This window comes from Spermophilus citellus (assembly GCF_964194105.1).
Source record: "Spermophilus citellus genome assembly, chromosome: 3".
Lineage (NCBI taxonomy): Eukaryota > Metazoa > Chordata > Mammalia > Rodentia > Sciuridae > Spermophilus > Spermophilus citellus.
This window is the reverse complement of record NC_138184.1, coordinates 88,851,155-88,871,028: the sequence shown is the minus strand read 5'-3', so window position 1 is coordinate 88,871,028 and position 19,874 is coordinate 88,851,155. Positions and strand designations below refer to the sequence as shown.

General features: G+C 42.0%; 1 protein-coding gene, 1 long non-coding RNA gene and 1 pseudogene across 6 annotated transcripts in view; 1 reads left to right on the top strand and 2 right to left on the bottom strand.

Moving 5' to 3' along the window:
* Positions 1–1,761, bottom strand: part of TMEM120B (transmembrane protein 120B) — a 43,298-nt gene extending 41,537 nt beyond the window's left edge. For 2 of the 4 annotated variants that reach the window (XM_081285226.1, XM_081285227.1), the window contains exon 1: positions 1,566–1,755. In XM_081285226.1, coding sequence (XP_081141352.1) covers positions 1,566–1,634 — 69 coding nt within the window. In that variant the 5' untranslated portion in view covers positions 1,635–1,755. Of the gene's footprint in view, positions 1–1,565 lie in introns of all 4 variants that reach the window. The other 2 variants (XM_081285229.1, XM_081285228.1) reach the window with 2 other exon arrangements.
* A 6,435-nt stretch (positions 1,762–8,196) lies between these two features.
* Positions 8,197–19,874, bottom strand: part of LOC308644292 — a 104,095-nt gene continuing 92,417 nt past the window's right edge. The window contains exon 4 of the long non-coding RNA XR_014020937.1: positions 8,197–8,214. This is a non-coding gene — a long non-coding RNA (uncharacterized lncRNA). The remainder of the gene's footprint in view (positions 8,215–19,874) is intronic.
* On the top strand, positions 15,800–16,312 carry LOC308644825 (large ribosomal subunit protein uL23-like; annotated as a pseudogene). Its single transcript has one exon. The product of its transcript is annotated as a large ribosomal subunit protein uL23-like (transcript).

The window sequence follows — 19,874 nt, the reverse complement described above, 5'->3', positions numbered from 1 at the left end:
CTGAGGCAGGAAGATCGCAAATTAGAGGCCAGCCTCAGCAACTTAGCAAAACCCTGTCTCAAAATAAAAATTTAAAAAGCCAGGGATGTAGCTCCACCGAGTGCCCTGGGTTCAATTCCAAGTACCAAAAAAATAAGTAGAAGTTGTTGTTACTGAGCTGGGCATGGTGGCATGCACCTGTAGTCCCAGCTACTGAGGAGGCTGAGGTGGGAGGGTCACTTGAGCCCAAGAGTTCAAGGCCAGACTGGGCAATATACATCTCTAAAAAAGCAGAATTAGTCTTCTCTATGAAGGTGGAACCAAAAGTGTCCCCTAAGAACCAGGAAGAATCCAAGCTCTAGACCTGAAGAGAAGGTACCAATCCACATAGGCTGGAAGCCAAGAAGGGGATGACAGTCCTGGGTACCTTCTCTTCTACACATGGCTGAAACAGCACCTCATTTCCTGCCCAGGCTTCCCAGCACCCCCTATCCACTGATTGGGACCTACAGTTTCACCCTTGCCAACCTCCTCTCACCTCCTCTGGACAGTGTAACCCAACTACAGACAATAGCTACATGGACAGGAAAAATGTCAGTGCTCCAACTGAAGAGAGGAGGGGAGTGGAATAGGGGTGTGATGTGCTTTCATGCAAACAAAGCATAACCCCTGGGGGGGAAAAAAAAAAACCTGCGGTTGGAGAATGAACATCAAATATAGTCCCTGGGTCCTTCTTGGTCTATCACCAAGATTTCCTGGGGCATCTTTAGTCATCAAAGTAGGTAGCTGAGGCCTCTATAAGGAACAAAGCTCCCGATGGGACTCCTGACAGCAATGTCCTTCTCTTAAGGGATGCATCATACACCCACCCTCACCCCACCTGAGTACAGCTCTGGGCCAGAAAGGTGAGGTTGGGTGCAGCCTCTATGACTGGGTGAGGCAGCCCAGCTGTCAGAACTGACAAGTGCCAACCACAACACAAACACAATCTGCAGCAGCCTAGAGAGGCAGGCATCACACTAGAGTTCCCAAAGACAGGAAATGGGGATCCCTAATCCCCAAGCACAGTCTAGGGGTTCAAGGTGAACTGATCCCAAACACATCTCCCAAAATGGAGCTGCAGAAGGAGAGAGCTGCCCTGCCAGAGGGAGAGGAGTGATCAAGCTGCTGAAAGCAGATATGGTGGGTGGCATTAGGAGAGACCCCTGCGGCAGTGGGTGCTGAGCTGTTCCCTTTGAACCCTAGCACCTACCGGCCTCTTCAGACTTGATCCACATGGGCACAACCTGGAATTTGCTTTCGGAGGCCACAGACCAACTTTCTACAGCGAATAAGGTACTCAGAGCAAAGAGCAGGTGAGATGGAAGGAGAATGGGGTCTTCGACAGGGCGCCCCAGGAGGGTAAAGAACTGAAATGCTGGGAGATGGGAGGGGGTTGGTCCATGCAGACCATCAGCGCCCAGGGGCTAACCAGGAGCACTCCGGGTCCATAGTCGCCCCACCTCCCCGGCTCCGCGGGAGGGAAGGAAGGGGAAGACACTGCACTGCAAGTAGCAGAGTTGCGGGACTAGGTGGTCCGGCCCTACCTGCAGTTCCTGAAATTCTCCCTCCAGCTCGTGCCACTCGCGCTCGCAACACTCCAGCTGCCCCGACATGGTGCAATGGTGCAAGGCGGTGGCGGCCGAGGCTGCTCCCGCAGCGTTGCCCCGCCACCACCAACACCCCACGCCCGCCCGCCAGTCGGCCGCCTTCAGAAGCACCAGCTGTTCCTGCGCAGCCAGAGCCACGCGCACACCTGACGTCACGGTCCCCGCCCCGGCGCCCGCCCCACCCCCTCGCCTGAGAGACGGGGCTTTGCGCGTGCGCACACGCCTCTCAGCTCGGTACTGCGCTCAGAGTGCCCGCCCGGTACTAAGTCGTTTTCCTGGGCTTAGCTGTGTCTGCCGCTGCCCCCTTGGGAGTATCTCGGTGCCTCCAGGATCCCTCTCTTCTCGGACGGGCTACTTGAGGAGTTTTGCTTTTACAGAGCTAATGTTACTTAGGTTGTGATTTGGGAAGCGTGGCTGGTGGGGGTTAAAAAGATTTGGGGAGAGATGAAAGTTCACTATTACCACCAGTACCCTTTAACATTGCTAACCTGGCCCATGGCCAGTGCCCTGGAATGCTAGTTGACACTGACCATGTAGCAAGGTTGGGGACAGGGCAGGGAAGCCTGTCATTTCATATTATTATTTATTGCAACCTATACATTCTAGATTCCTGCCCTCTAAGACACTGGGTGATTCTGAACAGTTGTTTCTGTCACTCGCTGATTGACACAACATCCTCCTAACTAATTTAATCCAGTTACATTCCCTCCTCTGCAAAATTACAAGATCTGTCCCAACCTGTCTTTTCAGTCCCATCTCCTACCTTGATGACAGATCTTGCTCTCCAGCCATTGTTTTTTGTCCTCCTGGCCTTGCATGGAATGCTCTTCCCTCTAAATCCTCATATGGTTCCCTCTTTCTCATGACCAGAGTCTCAGTTCATTTGAAACCTGTATTAGTTTCTTAGGGCTGTGGTAACTACAAACTGGATGATTTAAGTACCACAAACTAGGTGGCCTACACCATAGAAATGTATTTCTCTCAAGTGTATTTCAGGCTGAAAGACTGAAATCAAGGTGTCAGCTGGGCCATGCTTCCTCTGAGTCTCTGGGAAGAATCTTTCCTTGTTTATGGTGGTGGCTTTCCATCCTAGGTGTGCCTTGGCTTGTAGCTTCACCACTCCAATTTCAGATCTGTGTCAGATGACCTTTGGTGTGTCCTCTCCTGTTATTTATTCTAGTATGTCATCTCAACTAATCACATCTGCAAAGACTCCATTTCTAAATAAGGTCACATTCTGAGGTTAGAATTATCACCTCTGAGCAAAGACCCTCCATGAACCACCAGAAGTTCACACTTCCCCCCAAGTCACTTGATATATTGCCTGCTTTATTTCCTTCATGCAAGTTAACCATTATATGAAGTGTTTTGGTTCCCAAATCTGTTGTATATCTCCTGTTTGCGTGAATAATCTCCATGAGATCTCAGGGAACTCATTTTTGTCTTGGTTGTCATTGAATCTCCAGTTTCAGCCATTGTAGACACTCAATTAATATTTGTTGAGTGAATGGAAAGAATGAACTTTAAAGATCACCCAACATAGGCTCACAATACTACCAGGTGTGGTGGTGCAAGCCTGTAATCCCAGCAATTCGAGAGGCCGGGACAGGAGGACTGCAAATTCAAGACCAGTCTCTGCAACTTAGCAAGGCCCTATCTCAAAATAAAAAATAAAAAGAACTGGGGATGTGGCTCAGTGGGTAGGCCCCTCTAAATTTAATCCTAGTATCAAAAAAGAAAAAGGAGGAGGAGGAGGAGGAGGGGGGGGAGGGGGAGGGGGAGGGGAGGGGAGGAAAAAGAAAGACAATGTTTTGGGTTTATAGATGCCTCCAAGAATAAGAAAAAATGTACATATGAGCCACGTGTGATGGCGCACACTTATAATCCCAGCAGCTCAGGAGGCTGAGACAGGAGGATCATGAGTTCAAAGCCAAAGTGATGTGCTAAGCAACTCAATGAGACTCTGTCTCTAAATAAAATACAAAATAGGGCCAGGGATGTGGCTCAGTGATAGAGTGCCACTGAGTTCAATCCCTAGTACTGCCCAAAAAAAGCACATATGCACACATATGCACTTGAAACCTTATTGAGCCTAAGGGGATGCAATTTTCCTAAGATCTAACCAGTGGCACACACTATAATCCCAGGCTTAGGAGACTGAGCAGGAAGATTGCAAGTCCCAAGAAACTGGCTTACAGGTGTGTGTCACCACCCATACATCTTGTTTTAACATTTAAGTGCAACCCAAACAGTGCCTAGTTAAGAGCTAATTTTTCCCCACTACTGAGGTAAGACAGATGTCCCATGAATCATAAAGTTTTCCAGGCTGCCTGATGTACAAGCACTCTCCTTGATGTGCATAAGTATCACACACTTATATCTCTACCCTTTTCAGATTTTTTTTTTTTTCTGGCCTGGGTCACTGCCCTCACTTGAAGGAGCCAGACAGTATTCAGCTGACTGCTGGTGGGGAGCTGACTGCAGACCTCGGGAATTATGTGAGTACAGCTGTCTCCTCTCTAGAACTCCAGACTCCTTGGTCCTCCCAGACTCTCAGCCCTGTCTTCTCAATTCAGGGCCTCTGACAGATTCCACCTGGAATCCCCCACTCTTGCCTATAGCCTGGAAATTCTCAAGACAGGAAGCTGGGACAATTATAGGGCTAAATCCATTTGTTTCCTGTCTCTCAGGGATCACTGTCCTTCATTGACTGATGTCCATTGTCTGTTTGGGGAATTTTTTCCAGTAAGAAAGTAAATCTGGTTCCTGATACTACATATTGGTCAGCATAAAGCATTTGCCATTCATCCATGCTCTTGTCTATATTAGCCATTCATTCTTTTTTTCTTCTCTTTCCTTTCTTCTTTTTTTTTTTTTTTCCTGAGCACAATTTCATTATGTGCGTATGTCACAGTTTGTTTAATGGCCAGTAGAGGGACCTTTGGGTTCTTACAAGTTTGGGTTGATTTTTTTTTCTAAGATATTTATTTTCTAGCTGTAGTTGGACACAATACCTTTGTTTTATTTATTTGTTTTTATGTGGTGCTAAGGATCGAACCCAGGGCCTCACATTCGCTAGGCGAGCACTCTACCGCTGAGCCACAACCCCAGCCGCTGGGTTGATTTTTAATAAAGTTGCTATAAATATTTATGTAAGGGGCTGGGGATGTGGCTCAAGCGCTAGCGCGCTCGCCTGGCATGCGTGCGGCCCGGGTTCGATCCTCAGCACCACATACCAACAAAGATGTTGTGTCCGCCGAGAACTAAAAAATAAATATTAAAAAAAAATCTCTCTCACACTCTCTCTCCTCTCTCACTCTCTCTTTAAAAAAAAAAAAATATTTATGTAAGAGTTTCTAAATTAAAAAAAAGATTTTATATAAAAATCTAGACATTCTTTTTTATTGTTGTTGTTACTGGGGATTGAATCCAGAGGCACTCTACCACTGAGCCACACTGCCAGACCTTTTTATTTTTAATTTTGAGAAAGGGTCTTGCTAAGCTGCTTACCTTACTAAATTATTGAGGCTGGCCTTAAACTTGCAATCCTCCTGCCAGAGTCTCCTGAGTAGCTGGAATTATAGACATGCACCATCACTCTGGGTTTATTCAGTCTCTTTTGATAAATTGAAAGATGTGATCACACTGGCCTCATACTCCTGCATGGCAATTGGCTTAGAAGGGAGTAACAGATGCCCCTTCACACAAGGCCTGTCATTTGCCATCATCCCCACTGAGCTCTATTGTCTTGACCCAGCCTACTCCATGTATTCATGTTATCTGCTGGCCTCTGGAGATAAATGAATTAGAGATTCCTGAAGATATTGAACTAATGTGTCATGAAGATTCCAAAAACTAGTTACATCACTGGAATATCAGGAAGCAGAAAATGATTTACTTAATTGGGATTAACAGAATCAAAAGAAAACACAGTGTTCTAAAGGATGAATAAAATGTTACTCCACAGAAGACTTGGGAAGATGCCCCTTTGCCTCTGCTTGAGCTGCACATTCTGAGCAGGTCCTTTGGCTACAAACTGCCCCTGGGCAGTAGAGGCTGGCCTTGTCCCCCAGAGAGAGATCTAGAAAAATGCCACCTCTTGGGGCAGGCTAGTCAGCAGGTCAGGTTGCAAACCTGAGGGACTATTCTCTCTGTGGGATCAGAACTCCATGTGCCACTATCCATGAGCCCTTGATATAGATAGCACAGGCTGGACACTCCCATCAAATTAACTTCCACAGGTGCCAGCAGTATCAAGTCTTACCTGGCTGCTGCCCTGGCTGGGTTCCTGTCCCAGGCACTTTCAGACTTACTCATAAATATCCTGGGGCTGAATCTGACTCTTCTTAGGGACTTTGATTATGATGAGTGAGAAAGTATGTAGTAACACCATCCTCCTCCACCCCTTGCCCACACTACCAAGGGAATTCTCATGTATTTGTTCCTGGTTTCTTTTGTCTTGTTTTGTTTTGTTTTGCAGTGCTGGGGATTAAACTCACAGTCTTGTACATGTTAGTCAAGTGCTTTACCACTTAGTAACACTGCCAGTAAATTTTAATTTTTTAATTTTTAGACAGGCTTTCACTAGTTTCCCAGGCTGGCCTCAAACTTTTGATCCTCATGCCTCAGCCTCCTGAGTCTCTGGAATTGCAGGAATGCGCCACTAAGCCACTTTGTTCTTTCTTTTTTTCAGTGCTGGGAGTTGAACCCAAGGCCTCACAAGCCTAGGCAAGGAAACTATCACTGAGCTACATTCCCAGTCCCCCTATTTGTTCTTATAAGGCACTCCACTTAGGGACCACCAGCCTAAGGACTTAGCAACTGCAGAGAATCATAAGTAGCACACACAGCAGTATGCAGCTGTCCAGGATGGCAGGGCACACCTGTAAGTAAAACAATCAGCTTGGGAAACTGAGGTACGAGGATTACAGTTCAAAGCCAGCCTCCGAAACTTTGTTAGACCTTGTCTCAAAAAGAAAAGAAAATAATAAAAAAGGTTGCATAGCTATGTGTGCTGTGCTCCTCTATATACTATATAATGTGCATTAACTATTCATGACAACCTTATATGGAAGGACCATAATTATTCACAGCACAGACATTCACTGATTTACAGCAGGGTTACATCCTAATAAACACCTCATAGGGTGAAAACAACTTTAAGTCCAAAATGCATTTAATACACCTAATCTACCAATCATTACAGTGTAGCAACATAGCACACTGTAGCATGTCGGCTGTTTCCCACTGAGTGCATATTGCTTTCCCTCCACCAGAGAGTCAAAAAATCTAAAGCCTAACCATAATTAGTGGGGGACTATCTGTACTCTTAAAGCAAAATTTCTCCAACTTATTATTATTACTGTTGTTCCTGAGAGGTTGAACCCAGGATTACAGATGTATGCCAGTGCACACCAGGTTTGATTTCTCCAACTTTGTTTTTTTTTTTTTTTTGTACCGGGGATTGAACTCAGAGGCACTTGACAACTGAGCCCCACATCCCCAGCCCTATTTTGTATTTTATTTAGAGACAGGGCCACTGAGTTGCTTAGCGCCTCAGTTTTTGCTGAGGCTACCTTTAAGCTCATGATCCTCCTGCCTCAGCATCCCAAGCTGCTGGGATTAGGGCGCCACCATGCCAGGTTGATTTCTCCTTTTTTTTTTTTTTTTTTTTTTTGTGGGATCGAACCCAGGGCCTAGTAGTGCATGTGAGATGATCACTTGACCAACTGGGCTATATCCCCAGCCCAATTTCTCCAACTTTTAAGGTGCCCATAAGCCACCTCCTGGGGATGTTATTAGAATATAGATTCTGACTCATCACTGGTGATGCAGGCCTATAATATCAGCCACTAGGGAGGCTGAGAAAGAAGGATATTTTGGAGGCTGACCTAGGCAATTTAGTAAGACCATATCTCAAAAGGGGGGGGGGGCAGGGATGAGGATGAAACCCATTGGTACAGTGATAACGTGCCCCTGAGTTCAATCCCCAGTACCACAAAATACAGATTTTGATTCAGAAGATTCTAGGAGAAGCCCAAGATCCTATAATTCTATAAACTCCCAGACAATGCTGCAGACCAAGGTGTAACTAGGTAAAGGAAATTACCCAAGATCACCCAACTACAAATAGCTAAATTAACTTATACGTGGCTAAAAATACTTAGTGCCAAAAAAGTATTAAGTTCTTAAAAGTACTTAGTGCCAAAAAAGTATTAAGTTTTTAAAAAAAAAAAAAGTAGACCTGTCCAAGGCAAAGTTAAAATTCCAGGGACTTTCTGGAAATGTAGCTCAGTGGTAGAGGATTTACCCAGCATGTATAAGACCCTGGGTTCAATCCCCAGTACTGCCAAAAGGAAAAAAGAAAAAAAAAAATACAGAGACTTTTCCTTCATCTTCTTTTTTTTTTTTTTTTTTTAAGAGAGAGTGAGAGAGGAGAGAGAGTGAGAGAGAGAATTTTTTTTTAATATTTATTTTTTAGTTCTCGGTGGACACAACATCTTTGTTGGCATGTGGTGCTGAGGATCGAACCCGGGCCGCACGCATGCCAGGCGAGCGCCCTACCGCTTGAGCCACATCCCCAGCCCTTCCTTCATCTTCTTTCCACAAATGTTCTTGTTCAAAATAGTCCGCAAGATTATAACAAGCAATTTATGTAAAGATAATAGCAGCACTTTTCAGATCAGCCACAAACTGGAATCATCCCAAATGCCCAGCTTTAGGGAAATGGTTGAGTAAGCTTTACCTGTATGGTTTGCCTGTATCATGTAATGCTATATGGCTATTAAACTGATAATTATGTGAACTAAATGGATACCTATAAACGGATATATTAAGTCACATTTGGGCCAGGTGCAGTGGCACATGATTATAATCTGAGTAACTCAGTAGGTTAAAGCAGGAGGAGCACAAGTTTAAGGTCAGTTTCAGCAATTCGTCAAGTCCCTAATCAATTTAATGAGACACTATCTCAAAAAAAATAAAAATAAAAAGGACTGGGATGTAACTCATTAAAAAAAATCATCACATTTGGTTAAATTTTTTTAAAGTAGGACTAAATATAACATGTTCATACTGATTAAAGTTATATGATAATTTATGTGCCCTGAAATTCATGCATCTGGGTAAATTTAGTGCAATATAATATTGGTAACATTTTTGGTAAACTTATTCATATATTTAGTGGTAATTTAAAACCCCCACCTTGAGGGGCTAAAGTGTCCAACTACAACAATAACAACAACAACAAAAATCCACCTTGATATGTTCACAGGTTTATAAATTAAATAATAGATCCTCCTCCTCCTCCTCCCCCCCACCCCAAGGCAGGTCATGAAACTAATCTTTTGCCTTTCTGGCTTGGAGCTGGTTGTAAAGAAATTCTTTGACCTACCTCTTCCAACAGTAGGTCATAAGACCCCCTTCATTCCAGAGGGGTCCTGCCTCATGCCCTGGAGGAAGGAATGTTCTATGTTCCATGGAGAGGCCAAGAATCTGAATCAGCAGGCTTTGCTGGGCTTTCCCACCCAGTCTACCAGTAATCATGCCTATGCAATGAAGTCTCCTTAAAAAAAAAAAAAAGAAGAGGGGCTGGGGCTATAGCTCAGCGGCAGAGAACTTGCCTAGCATGCTTGAGGCACTGGGTTCAATCCTCAGCACCACATAAAAATTACAAGTAAACAAATAAAATAAAGGTATTCTGTCCATCTACAACTACAAAAAAAAAAAAAAAAAAAAAAAACAAGAAGGGGAGCTGGGGTTGTGGCTCAGCAGTAGAGCGCTTGCCTTGGACATGTGAGGCACTGGGTTTGATCCTCAGCACCACATAAAAATAAACAAACAAAATAAAGGTATTGTGTCCATCTACAACTAAAAGAAAAAAAATTTAAAAAAAAGAAAAAAGAAGAAGGGCTGGGCACAGTGATGCTTGCCTATAATCCCAGTGATTTAGGAGGCTGAGGCAGGAGGATCACAAGTTCAAAGCCAGCCTCAGCAATTTATCAAGGTCCTAAGCAACTTAGTGAGACCTTGTCTCAAAAAAAAAAAAAAAAAAAAAAAGCCTGGGGAATGTGACTTGGCAAAAGTCCCTGGGCTCAATCCCTGGTACAGGAAAAAAAAAAAAAAAAAAAAGACAAGACTCAGAGAGCTTTCAGGTACCTGAATATATTGAAGGTTACTGGAGTGTGATGCCCCCAATGAAGTTATGGAAGCTCTATGTCCCTTCCCTATACCTTGCCTTATTCATCCATATCCTTTGTAATATCCTTAATCATGTACCAGTAAATATTAGTAAATGTTTTCCTAAATTCTGTGAGTCACTTAAACAAATTAATCAAACCCAAGAAGGGGGCTATGAAAAACCTCAATTTATACAAGCACAGGGAAAACACAGGGTTTTTAAGGTGGCAGTCTTGGGGGATCTGTTCTTCCTCCAGGTAGACAGTGAATTAACACCGAATTGGATTTGAGACCACCCAGCTGGTGTCAAAATGGCTGCAGAAATGACTGCTTACTTGCTGTTAAGTAGCAAACTCCATACCTCTGCGGGTGGCAGAGGTGAGCTGTGTTGGGAGTGTACAGCAGGAAAACTGAGTTTGGGTTGGGTTTTCCTTCCTCTCCAGAGCTATTTCTATTAAATGTCATGCAATTAGGCTAGGCACAGTGGCGCATGCCTGTAATCCCAGTGGCTCAGGAGGCTGAGACAGGAGGATCCTGAGTTCAAAGCCACCCTCAGCAAAAGCAAGGTGCTAAGCACCTCAGTGAGACCCTGTCTCTAAATAAGATACAAAAAGGGTTGGGGATATGGCTCAGTGATGGAGTGTCCTGAGTTCAGTACCCACCCATCCACCCCCCAAAAAGTCATGCAATTAAAGTTTATTGTTCAAACATCAGAATGTTCTTTATGTCCTTATGTAGTTATCTGTGTTATTTAATCTGGCGGGGGGTGGGGAAGGGGTATATGAGGGTGACTAAATTCCATATTGGTCACAGGTTATGTGACAGATTAGGGGCTAGGCCCAGTCAGTCAGACCAGAGTTCAAATCTCAGCTCTACAGCTACTAAACGAACTGAGGCAGGTGGATCACTTGAACCCAGGAGTTCAAGGTTAGCCTGGGCAGCATAATGAGACCCTGTCACTAAAAAAAAAAAAAAAAAAAAAAAAAAAAAGTTTAAATCTCAGATCTACCAACTCATTAGATGGGTAACCCTGTACCTCATTTACTCTCTCTGTAAAGTCTGTAAATTCTACCTGGGCATGGTGGTGCACACCTATAATCCCAGTGACTCTGGAGCTGATATAGGATGATCACAAGTTCAAGACCAGACTGGGCAACTTACAAGACCCTCAATAACTTAGTAAGACGGTGTCTCAAAATGAAAAATAAAAAGGACTGGGATGTAATGTAGCTCAGTGATAAAGTACCCCTGGGTTCAATCCCCAGTACCATGATAAATAAATAATAAAATTAAAAATAAACAGGACTGGGGATGTAGCCCCAGCACTAAAAAGTATTGGCTTTACATATTCATGTTTTCTTTAAAATAAATATTTTATTTAGGTATATTTAAAAATATACCTAAAAGCCTGTAAAGATAGTACAAAGTTCCCATATATACTACACCCAGCTTCACCTAACATTGATGGTTGACATAACCATGGTATATTTATCAAATCAAAACTAAATTTCCAGGAAATGATCTGTAGATATTTGCTTTCCACTTAACATTTTGCTGTTGTTATCATCTTATTTATTATAACTCTCAGAGAATCAGCTAAATCTAAGTATTCACATTCGTGCTTTGAAGTTAACTAGACTTAAACATTCTAATATTGTTATTATTATTTGTTGGATGAGTCATTGTTTTTGAAATGGTATTCTAGCATGAACTCTGTAGGCTAGGTTTTATTTCTTAAATAACAAAGTTTAAATGATCTGTTTTCCCTCGAGACGTCCTTCTCCTATGTAAGTATTTGAGCTGTTTTTTTTTTTTTAAGAGAGAGGGAGAGAGAGAAAGAGACAGAGAGAGAGAGAGAATTTTTAATATTTATTTTTTAGTTCTCGGCGGACACAACATCTTTGTTGGTATGTGGTGCTGAGGATCGAAACCCGGCCGCACGCATGCCAGGCAAGCGCGCTGCCGCTTGAGCCACATCCCCAGCCCAGTATTTGAGCTGTTAGAAGAGAAATTTACTGAAATAAACTTTAGGAGAATTCCAAATAAAGATATTTCTAAAAGTATTTTTTAAATTTTTTTTAGTTGTAGGTGGGCACAATACCTTTATTTTATTTATTTATATGTGGTGTTGAGGATTGAACCCAGGGCCTCACACATGCTAGGCAAGCGGTCTACCACTGAGCTACAACCCCAGCCCCCTCTCTAAAAGTATTTTTTTTAATATTTATTTTTTAGTTATCGGCAGACACAACATCTTTGTTTGTATATGGCGCTGAGGATGGAACCCAGGTCACATGCGCTACCGCTTGAGCCACATCCCCAGCCCTCAAAGGTAGTTTTTAAAAACAAGAAATTCACATCCATAGATCATTATAAACTAAATGTCAGTCTTTGCTCAGATTATACCAGTTTTTCCACTAACATCCTTTTCTGTCCCAGAATACAATTTCTGTGCACCCACTGACTTTAGGTACCCTGTCTCCTTAGTCCTCTCTAGAGTGTCTCAATCTTTCCTTCTTTTTCATGATTGTAAAACTTTTGAAGACATTTACATGTTTTTACAGTAACAACTTAGGGCTGAGGATATAGCTCAATTGGTAGAGTGCTTGCCTTGCATGTACAAGGTCTTGGGTTCAATCCTTAGCATCAATAAATAAATAAATAAAGTAACAGGTTAATTAAGATATCATTTATATACCATTAAATTCACCCCTTATATTTTTTTAAAGAGAGAGAGAGAATTTTTTAATATTTATTTTTTAGGTTTTTTTTTGGCGGACACATCTTTGTTTGTATGTGGTGCTGAGGCTCGAACCCAGGCCACACGCATGCTAGGCAAGCTTGATACCGCTTGAGCCACACCCCCAGCCCCTCACCCCTTATCTTGATAGACACAATTCAGTGTTTTTTGGTATATTCACAGGTTGAGCCATTCCTGCTATCAATTCTAGAACTCTTTTATCACTCCTTCAAACAAATCTATACACATGAACCCTTCCACTAGCCACTACTATTTCTGTCTATAAGGACTTGCCTATTCTAGACACTTCATAGTAAGCAGAATATAATGGCTTTTTGTGACTGGTTTCTTTCATATATATAAAATATATGTTTATCATAGCATTGATCCATACTAAAGCATGTTTCATTCATCACCAAATAAATGGTTTGTTTTGTTTTGGTTTGGTTTGGTTTTGGTACTAGGGATTGAACTCAGGGGCGCTTTGTCACTATCTCCAGCCCTTTTTATTTTGAAACAAGTTTGCTAAATTGCTTAGGGCCTCTCCAAGTTGCTGAGACTGGCTTTGAACTTGAAATCCTCCTGTCTCAGCCACCTGAGTTGCTGGGATTACAAGTGTGCACCACCATGCCTGGCTCCAAATAAATGTATATTAATGAAAGTTATGATGAGAATTATAATCCCTCTTTTAGCTTTGTGTCCAAATTTAAATGTCTTTTTACTATTATGAAAACTCCCTCAAACTCCAAAGGCCATTATCAACCAGATATGAAATGAAGGAAGTGTTTGATAAAAGTTTAGAAATTGACACCTTCCTAATTCATCTCAAAAGCCATAGAATATTCTGAGGGATAAATTTATAAGAAGAAACCTTTGCTGTTCTCATCTGCTGTTGGCACAAAAATTCCAGTATCCTCCCAAACCCATTATTTTGATGAAACAATCAAGCAGAAGCAGAAAAAAAAAAAAAAGTATCTGTTTTTATCTTTTGTTTGATGCATTTGAAGAATTAAGTCTAATGGGTCTTCAATTATACCACATTTATTATTTTGTATAATGGCAGATATGGCTAGGAATTTCACAAGAAACATTTTCTAGTGACCAAGTAAATGTTGGCTGCTTTTTATGTTTTTGTTTTGGTTTGCTTTTTGGTCTGCAAGATTAACTACTGTTTCATTGCGCCTCCTGCTGGCAACTTCTTGAAATTTCTTTTTCCTCCAACAAAAGGCAACAAATACTCTTTTTCCCCTTGCCAGAAAAAGCACAGAAAAAACAACTAATATGCTTGGGTGGTGGAAAAAATTCAAGTTAACTTATCCTTAATAAAACAAAACATTTGCCTTCCAAAATTTCAACAATGAGATCATAAAACATGCATATAGAAAAGTGTATACAATTTGTATGTATGGGTTAGGCAATAATCACAAAGTAACTCTGTACTCTGTACTATAACCCAGGTTAGGAAGAAAGCACTGTTCCCATGAGCCTGACTCCCTCCCTCCCCATAAGGTGGATTCTACTCTGATTTGGGGGGAAACCATTTGAGTATGTATTACTTTTACAACTAGAAAACAACTAAAGTATTAATTTTAAAAACTAATATAGCCAGGTACAATGGCACACACCTGTAATCTCAGCCATTCAGGAGACTGAGGCAGGAGGATCCCAAGTCTGAGGCCAGCCTCTGCAACTAAGTTAGACCCTGTCTCAAAATAAAAAATAAAAAAGAGCTGATGCTGAAGCTCAATCACAGAGTGCTTTTGGGTTAAATCCCCAGCATTGAAAAAATAAATTAATAGGCCAGGCATGGTGGCGCATACTTGTAATTCCAGAAGTTCTGGGGGCTGAGACAGGAAGATCCCGAGTTTACAGCCAGCCTCAGCAACAGCAAGGCGCTAAGCAACTCAGTGAGACCCTGTCTCTAAATAAAATACAAAATAGGGCTGGGGATGTGGCTCAGTGGTTGAGTGCCCCTGAGTTCAACCCGCAGTACAAAAAATAAAAAAATAAATTGTACCACGACTATTTAATTTGGAAATTTACATGGTTATCCATGAATTTAACCAATATATACTGAGTTCAATATCATTAGTTATTAGGGAAATACAAACCAAATCATAGTGAGTTACTATTTCATACCTATTAGGATGTCTAAAGTTGAAAAGAAAAACAATCACAAATGTAGAAAAATTAAGATCCATGTATATTACTGATTGGAATGTAAAATAGTACAGCCACTTTGGAACACTATTTGGCAGTTCTTCAAAATGTGAAACAGAGTTTCCATATGACCCTTCAATTCCACTCTTAGGTAAATACCAAAAGAAATAAAAGCATATATCCACACAAAAAATTGGACATAAACGCTTGGAGAGGCATTATCCATATTAGTCCCAAAGTAAAAACAACCCAATATTCATCAATTGATAAGTAAATAAACAAAAGTTGTCTTTCATACAATGGAATATTATTCAGCCATAAAATATAATAATGTACTAATACATACCACAATGTGGAAAAACCTTGAAAACATGAAAAATGAAAGACACTAATCGCAAACATACACCATATACTATATAATTCAATTTCTATGAAAGGTCCAGATTTGGTAAATTCAGAGATGCATAAAGCAGAGTCTAGTGCCAGGGGCTAGAGGAAAGAAGGTAAGAAGAATAACTGCTAATAGGTATGAGGCTTCACTTTCTAGCCTCGAAACACACATGGCACCACTGAACTACCCCCAGACCCTTTTCTTTGCAGTTTTACCACTTATAATTGCATGCCTACTTAACCTAGACTTGTTTTGTTGTTGTTGCTTTTTTTTTTTTTTTAATTTATTGAGGAGAGAGGGAATGGAGGAAGGTGCTTTGGCTAAATGTTACCTGGGAACCTAGAACTGACACATGCCCTTAACCAGAACTGGCACTGGGGATGGAATGAAACCCAGCATATTAAAGAAGGGAAGGATTCTACATTTTTCTTTCTTTTCTTTTTTTTTTTTTTTTTTTTTTTTTAAGAGAGAGTGATGGGGGGGGGAGAGAGAGAGAGAGAGAGAGAGAGAGAGAGAGAGAATTTTTTTAATATTTATTTTTTAGTTATTGGTGGACACAACATCTTTGTTGGTATGTGGTGCTGAGGATCGACCCGGGTCGCACGCATGCCAGGCGAGCGCGCTACCGCTTGAGCCACATCCCCATCCCTGTTGCTGTTGTTTGGAACTTTTATAAATGAAAAATCACAGGTGTGCCTTTTCACCAAGATGGCACCGAAAGCTAAGAAGGAAGCTCCTGCCCCTCCCAAAGCTGAAGCCAAAGCAAAAGCTTTGAAAGCCAAGAAAGCAGTGTTGAAGGGTGTCCACAGTCAAAAAAAGAAGATCCAGGCGTCACCTACCTTCCGTTGACCCAAGACATTGTGGCTCCGGAGGCAGCCCAAATATCCTCTGAAGAGCGCCCCCAGGAAAACAAGTTTGACCTCTATGCCATCATCAAATTCCCTCTGACCACCGAGTCAGCCATGAAGAAGACTGAAGACAACAGCACACTTGTATTTATTGTGGATGTCAAGGCCAACAAACACCAGATCAAACAAGCTGTAAAAAGCTCTATGACATTGATGTGGCCAAGGTTAACACCCTGATCAGGCCTGATGGAGAGAAAAAGGTATATGTTCGACTGGCTCCTGATTATGATGCTTTGGAGGTTGCCAACAAAATTGGGATCATCTAAACAGAGTCCAGCTGTCTAATTCTAAATATACTTTCTTTTTTTCCAACATAAACATTAAAAAAGAAAATCACAGGTGTGTACACCTTTCTTCTTGCACTCAGCATTACTACAATTAGGTCCATCTACTGCTGCATGTAACTACGAGTCATTCTTCCCACAGCTATGACTCTGTTGTGTGTAGAGTACACAGTGAGACCCTCACACTCTCAGTGATAAACATTTGGGTCATTTCCAGGTTGGGATTTCCAGGAACAACGCTGCAGGGACATCCCTGTATTTTTCTCCTGAAATCTAACTTGGATGCAGGCTTCTTTCCCCTCTCTAACCTCTCAGGTAACATCAAATTGTGTTCACACACCTTGAGAGAATCCAAACCTTTTGCCTCTTTGAATTATCTCTGAAAAGCATATTTCATTTTGTTGGTAGTTTAAAAACAATCAAAGCAGGGGCTGGGGATGTGGCTCAAGCGGTAGCGCACTCGCCTGGCATGCATGCGGCCCGGGTTCGATCCTCAGCACCTCATACCAACAAAGATGTTGTGTCTGCCAAGAACTAAAAAATAAATATTAAAAATTCTCTCTCTCTCTCTCTCTCTCTCTCTCTCTCTCTCTCTCTCTCTCTCTCTCTCCTCTCTCACTCTCTCTTAAGAAAAAAAAAAAAACAATCAAAGTTGACAGTGGGCTGGTTTTCACTGGGGAGAGAAGTCCCACTTGCCAGAAAAAAGCACTTGAAAGACTGCAGCAAACTAAAGCCTCTTGGCTCTCCTCTGTGTTTGACAGCAGAGCAAATACCACCAGGACATTTCCCACACACTTTAATGTGAACAGCAGTTAACTGTTCACAACATGCTTCCACAAACACTACTTCATTTAATCCTCATAACAATCCTGAGAGGCAAATGTGATAAGTGTGTATTTTTAAGATGATGAAACCAAGCATCAAAGAATAACAGCCACCTAGATATGCTGGTGCACTGCAATGTAGAAGCTTATAGCTAAGTTTATTTCTAATGTGTTTGCTTTGCTACTTCTTAGTTTGGGATTTGGTCATATAACTTTTTTTTGGCCAAAGGTATCAAAAGCACTTGAATGACAATGCTCGCTGTCTTGCTCATTTGCCATTGCGATGAGAATATTCCTGAACTGTCCATTGATCCCCAAAAGGGAATGAGAGACACTTGGTACAAATCCATCCTTGCCAAGGCTGGCTGAGAACATCCAGCCCACAAAAGAGTAAATTAAAGGAATGTTTACTGCTGTATACACCTCACAATAAGTTATTGTTTGTTTCACAGCAAAAGCTAACTGATACAGTATACTACATGTGAACAGACTTTTTCTACAGTCCTTTGGAATGATACATAAAATAGTACATGAGATTTTCTTATTCATGGTTTAGATTTAGGTTTAATACCTTGAGTGATGAATGAAATCCATAGCTTTTGTTACTGTTATTGCTGCCCAGATTTCAGAAAGCCAATTAAAATTTTTTATGTATAACTATCACTCTCTAACCCCAAATAACTTACAAGAACAAGTCTCACCAGTCCCTGTGGTACACATCTTTAATCCCAGCTACTCAGGAGGCTGAGACAGAAGGATCACACATTGAAGTCAATGTCAGCAACTTAGTGAAACCGTTTCAAAAAAAAAAAAAAAAAAAGAAAGATTCCTAAGCCAGGATCAATGGCATGTACCTGTAATGCCTGCTACTCAAGAGGCTGAGGTAGGAGGATAGGTTGAGACAGGGAGTTCAAGGCCAGTCTGGGCAACATAATGAGACCCCATCTTAAATACAAAATAAAGGCAATGGTTGTACCTCAGTGGTAGAGCACTAGCCTTGCATGGTGAGGCATAGGGTTAAATCCTGAGCCACCACATAAAAATAAATAAAATATTGTGTCCATGTACAACTAAATAAACCAAAAAGGATGGCTTTGTACCAAGTGTCTCTCATTCCCTTTGGGGGATCAATGGATAGTTCAAGAATTTTTAAATAAACCAAAAAGCCCAGAATGCATCCTTGGGGCTGGGGTACAGCTCAGTGGTAGAGCACCTGCCTAGAATATACAAGCCCTGGATCCAATCTCCAGCATCAAGAAAGAAAAGAAGAAAAGGAGAATGGAGGAAAGAATGTATCCCTGAATGTATCCTGTAATTATACCAAAAATAAATGAACTCCTAACTCCAAACCTGCAAGTACTTCCCTTGACAAAGATAATACAGTAAGCTGGGTGTGGTAACAGCACAACTGTGATGCCAGTGACTGGGGAGGCTCAGTAACTCAGCAAGACCCCTGTCTTAAAAATAAAAAATAAAAAGGACTGGGATGTAGCTCAGTGGTAGAGTGCCCTGGGGTTCGAAGGAGCTGCTTCTCTCTGGAAAGCACTTTGGTTAACTTAACATATGCCAATAACAGCATTTTAATTGGTTAGGGAAACGGTAAAAAATTACTGTGACCTACTTTTGAGACCTGTGTCTTCCTGTGGTTTACATTTCTCATTGAGGTCCTGAAACAATTCTTATCTTAAACCTGGGCCCTTATCTATTTTGATCAAGGATGTGCAGCCCAGCATGTACCATGGTTTCTGGTACTCAGTAACTACTTACTCAATGGATATATATTTACTGTATTTGTCATTTACCTATATGACACACCTGCCTGCTCTGTGTCCCAAGATAAGGGACATGCAGGAAGAGTTTTTCCAGGCTTCCTGCTGGGCTCAGTCCCTGGAAGGCACTGGCTGGAGGCTGGAAGGCAGGAAGGGAAGATGCTGGGAGTACCTCTCCATTTCTCTTTGCTTTGGACAGTATTTCCAGAATCATTTTTGGCTGAGATGCCTGAGCAGGCCTGCCATCATGATAGCCTCCTTCAAGTACTCTGACCTGACCTCTGGCTGCACCATCTTTTCCTATCCCACCAGTATTACTGTGGTGGCTTCCTACTGTTACTAATCCCTGGATCACCTTCTACTATGATCAGAATGTTTGTGACCCCAGCATGTTCAACTTCTAAACCCCAAGATAATGGTGTTATGATGTGGAGCCTTTTGGAAGGTGAGAGGCAGGACTAACTACATAATTCGTTGGGTAATGCAAAACAAAAGTATGGGACCACACAGGTCACATGCCCATAAAGCAGGCTCTGCAGGGAGCAATGTATTGAATAGAGGGCTTTTAATCCATTTAAGGATTTCGTGTGTGTCTGTGTGTGTGTGTGTATGTGTGTGTGTGAACCCGTGCAATTTATGAGTTATCTATAAAAGAGCTCAGCTCATTCTTTTCACAGCATGTCCATTCTTTTTTTTTTAGTTGTTCATAGACATTTTATTTATTTATTTATTTATTTTAAAGAGAGTGAGAGAGGGAGAGAGAGAATTTTAATATTTATTTTTTAGTTATGGGCAGACACAACATCCTTGTTTTGTATGTGGTGCTGGGGATCGAACCCGGGCCGCAGGCATGCCAGGCAAGCGCGCCACCGCCTGAGCCACATCCCCAGCCCCACATTTTATTTAGTTATATATGGTGCTGAGAATCGAACTCCGTGCCTCACACATGCCAGGCAAGTGCTCTACCGCTGAGCCCCAGTCCCAGCCCAGTA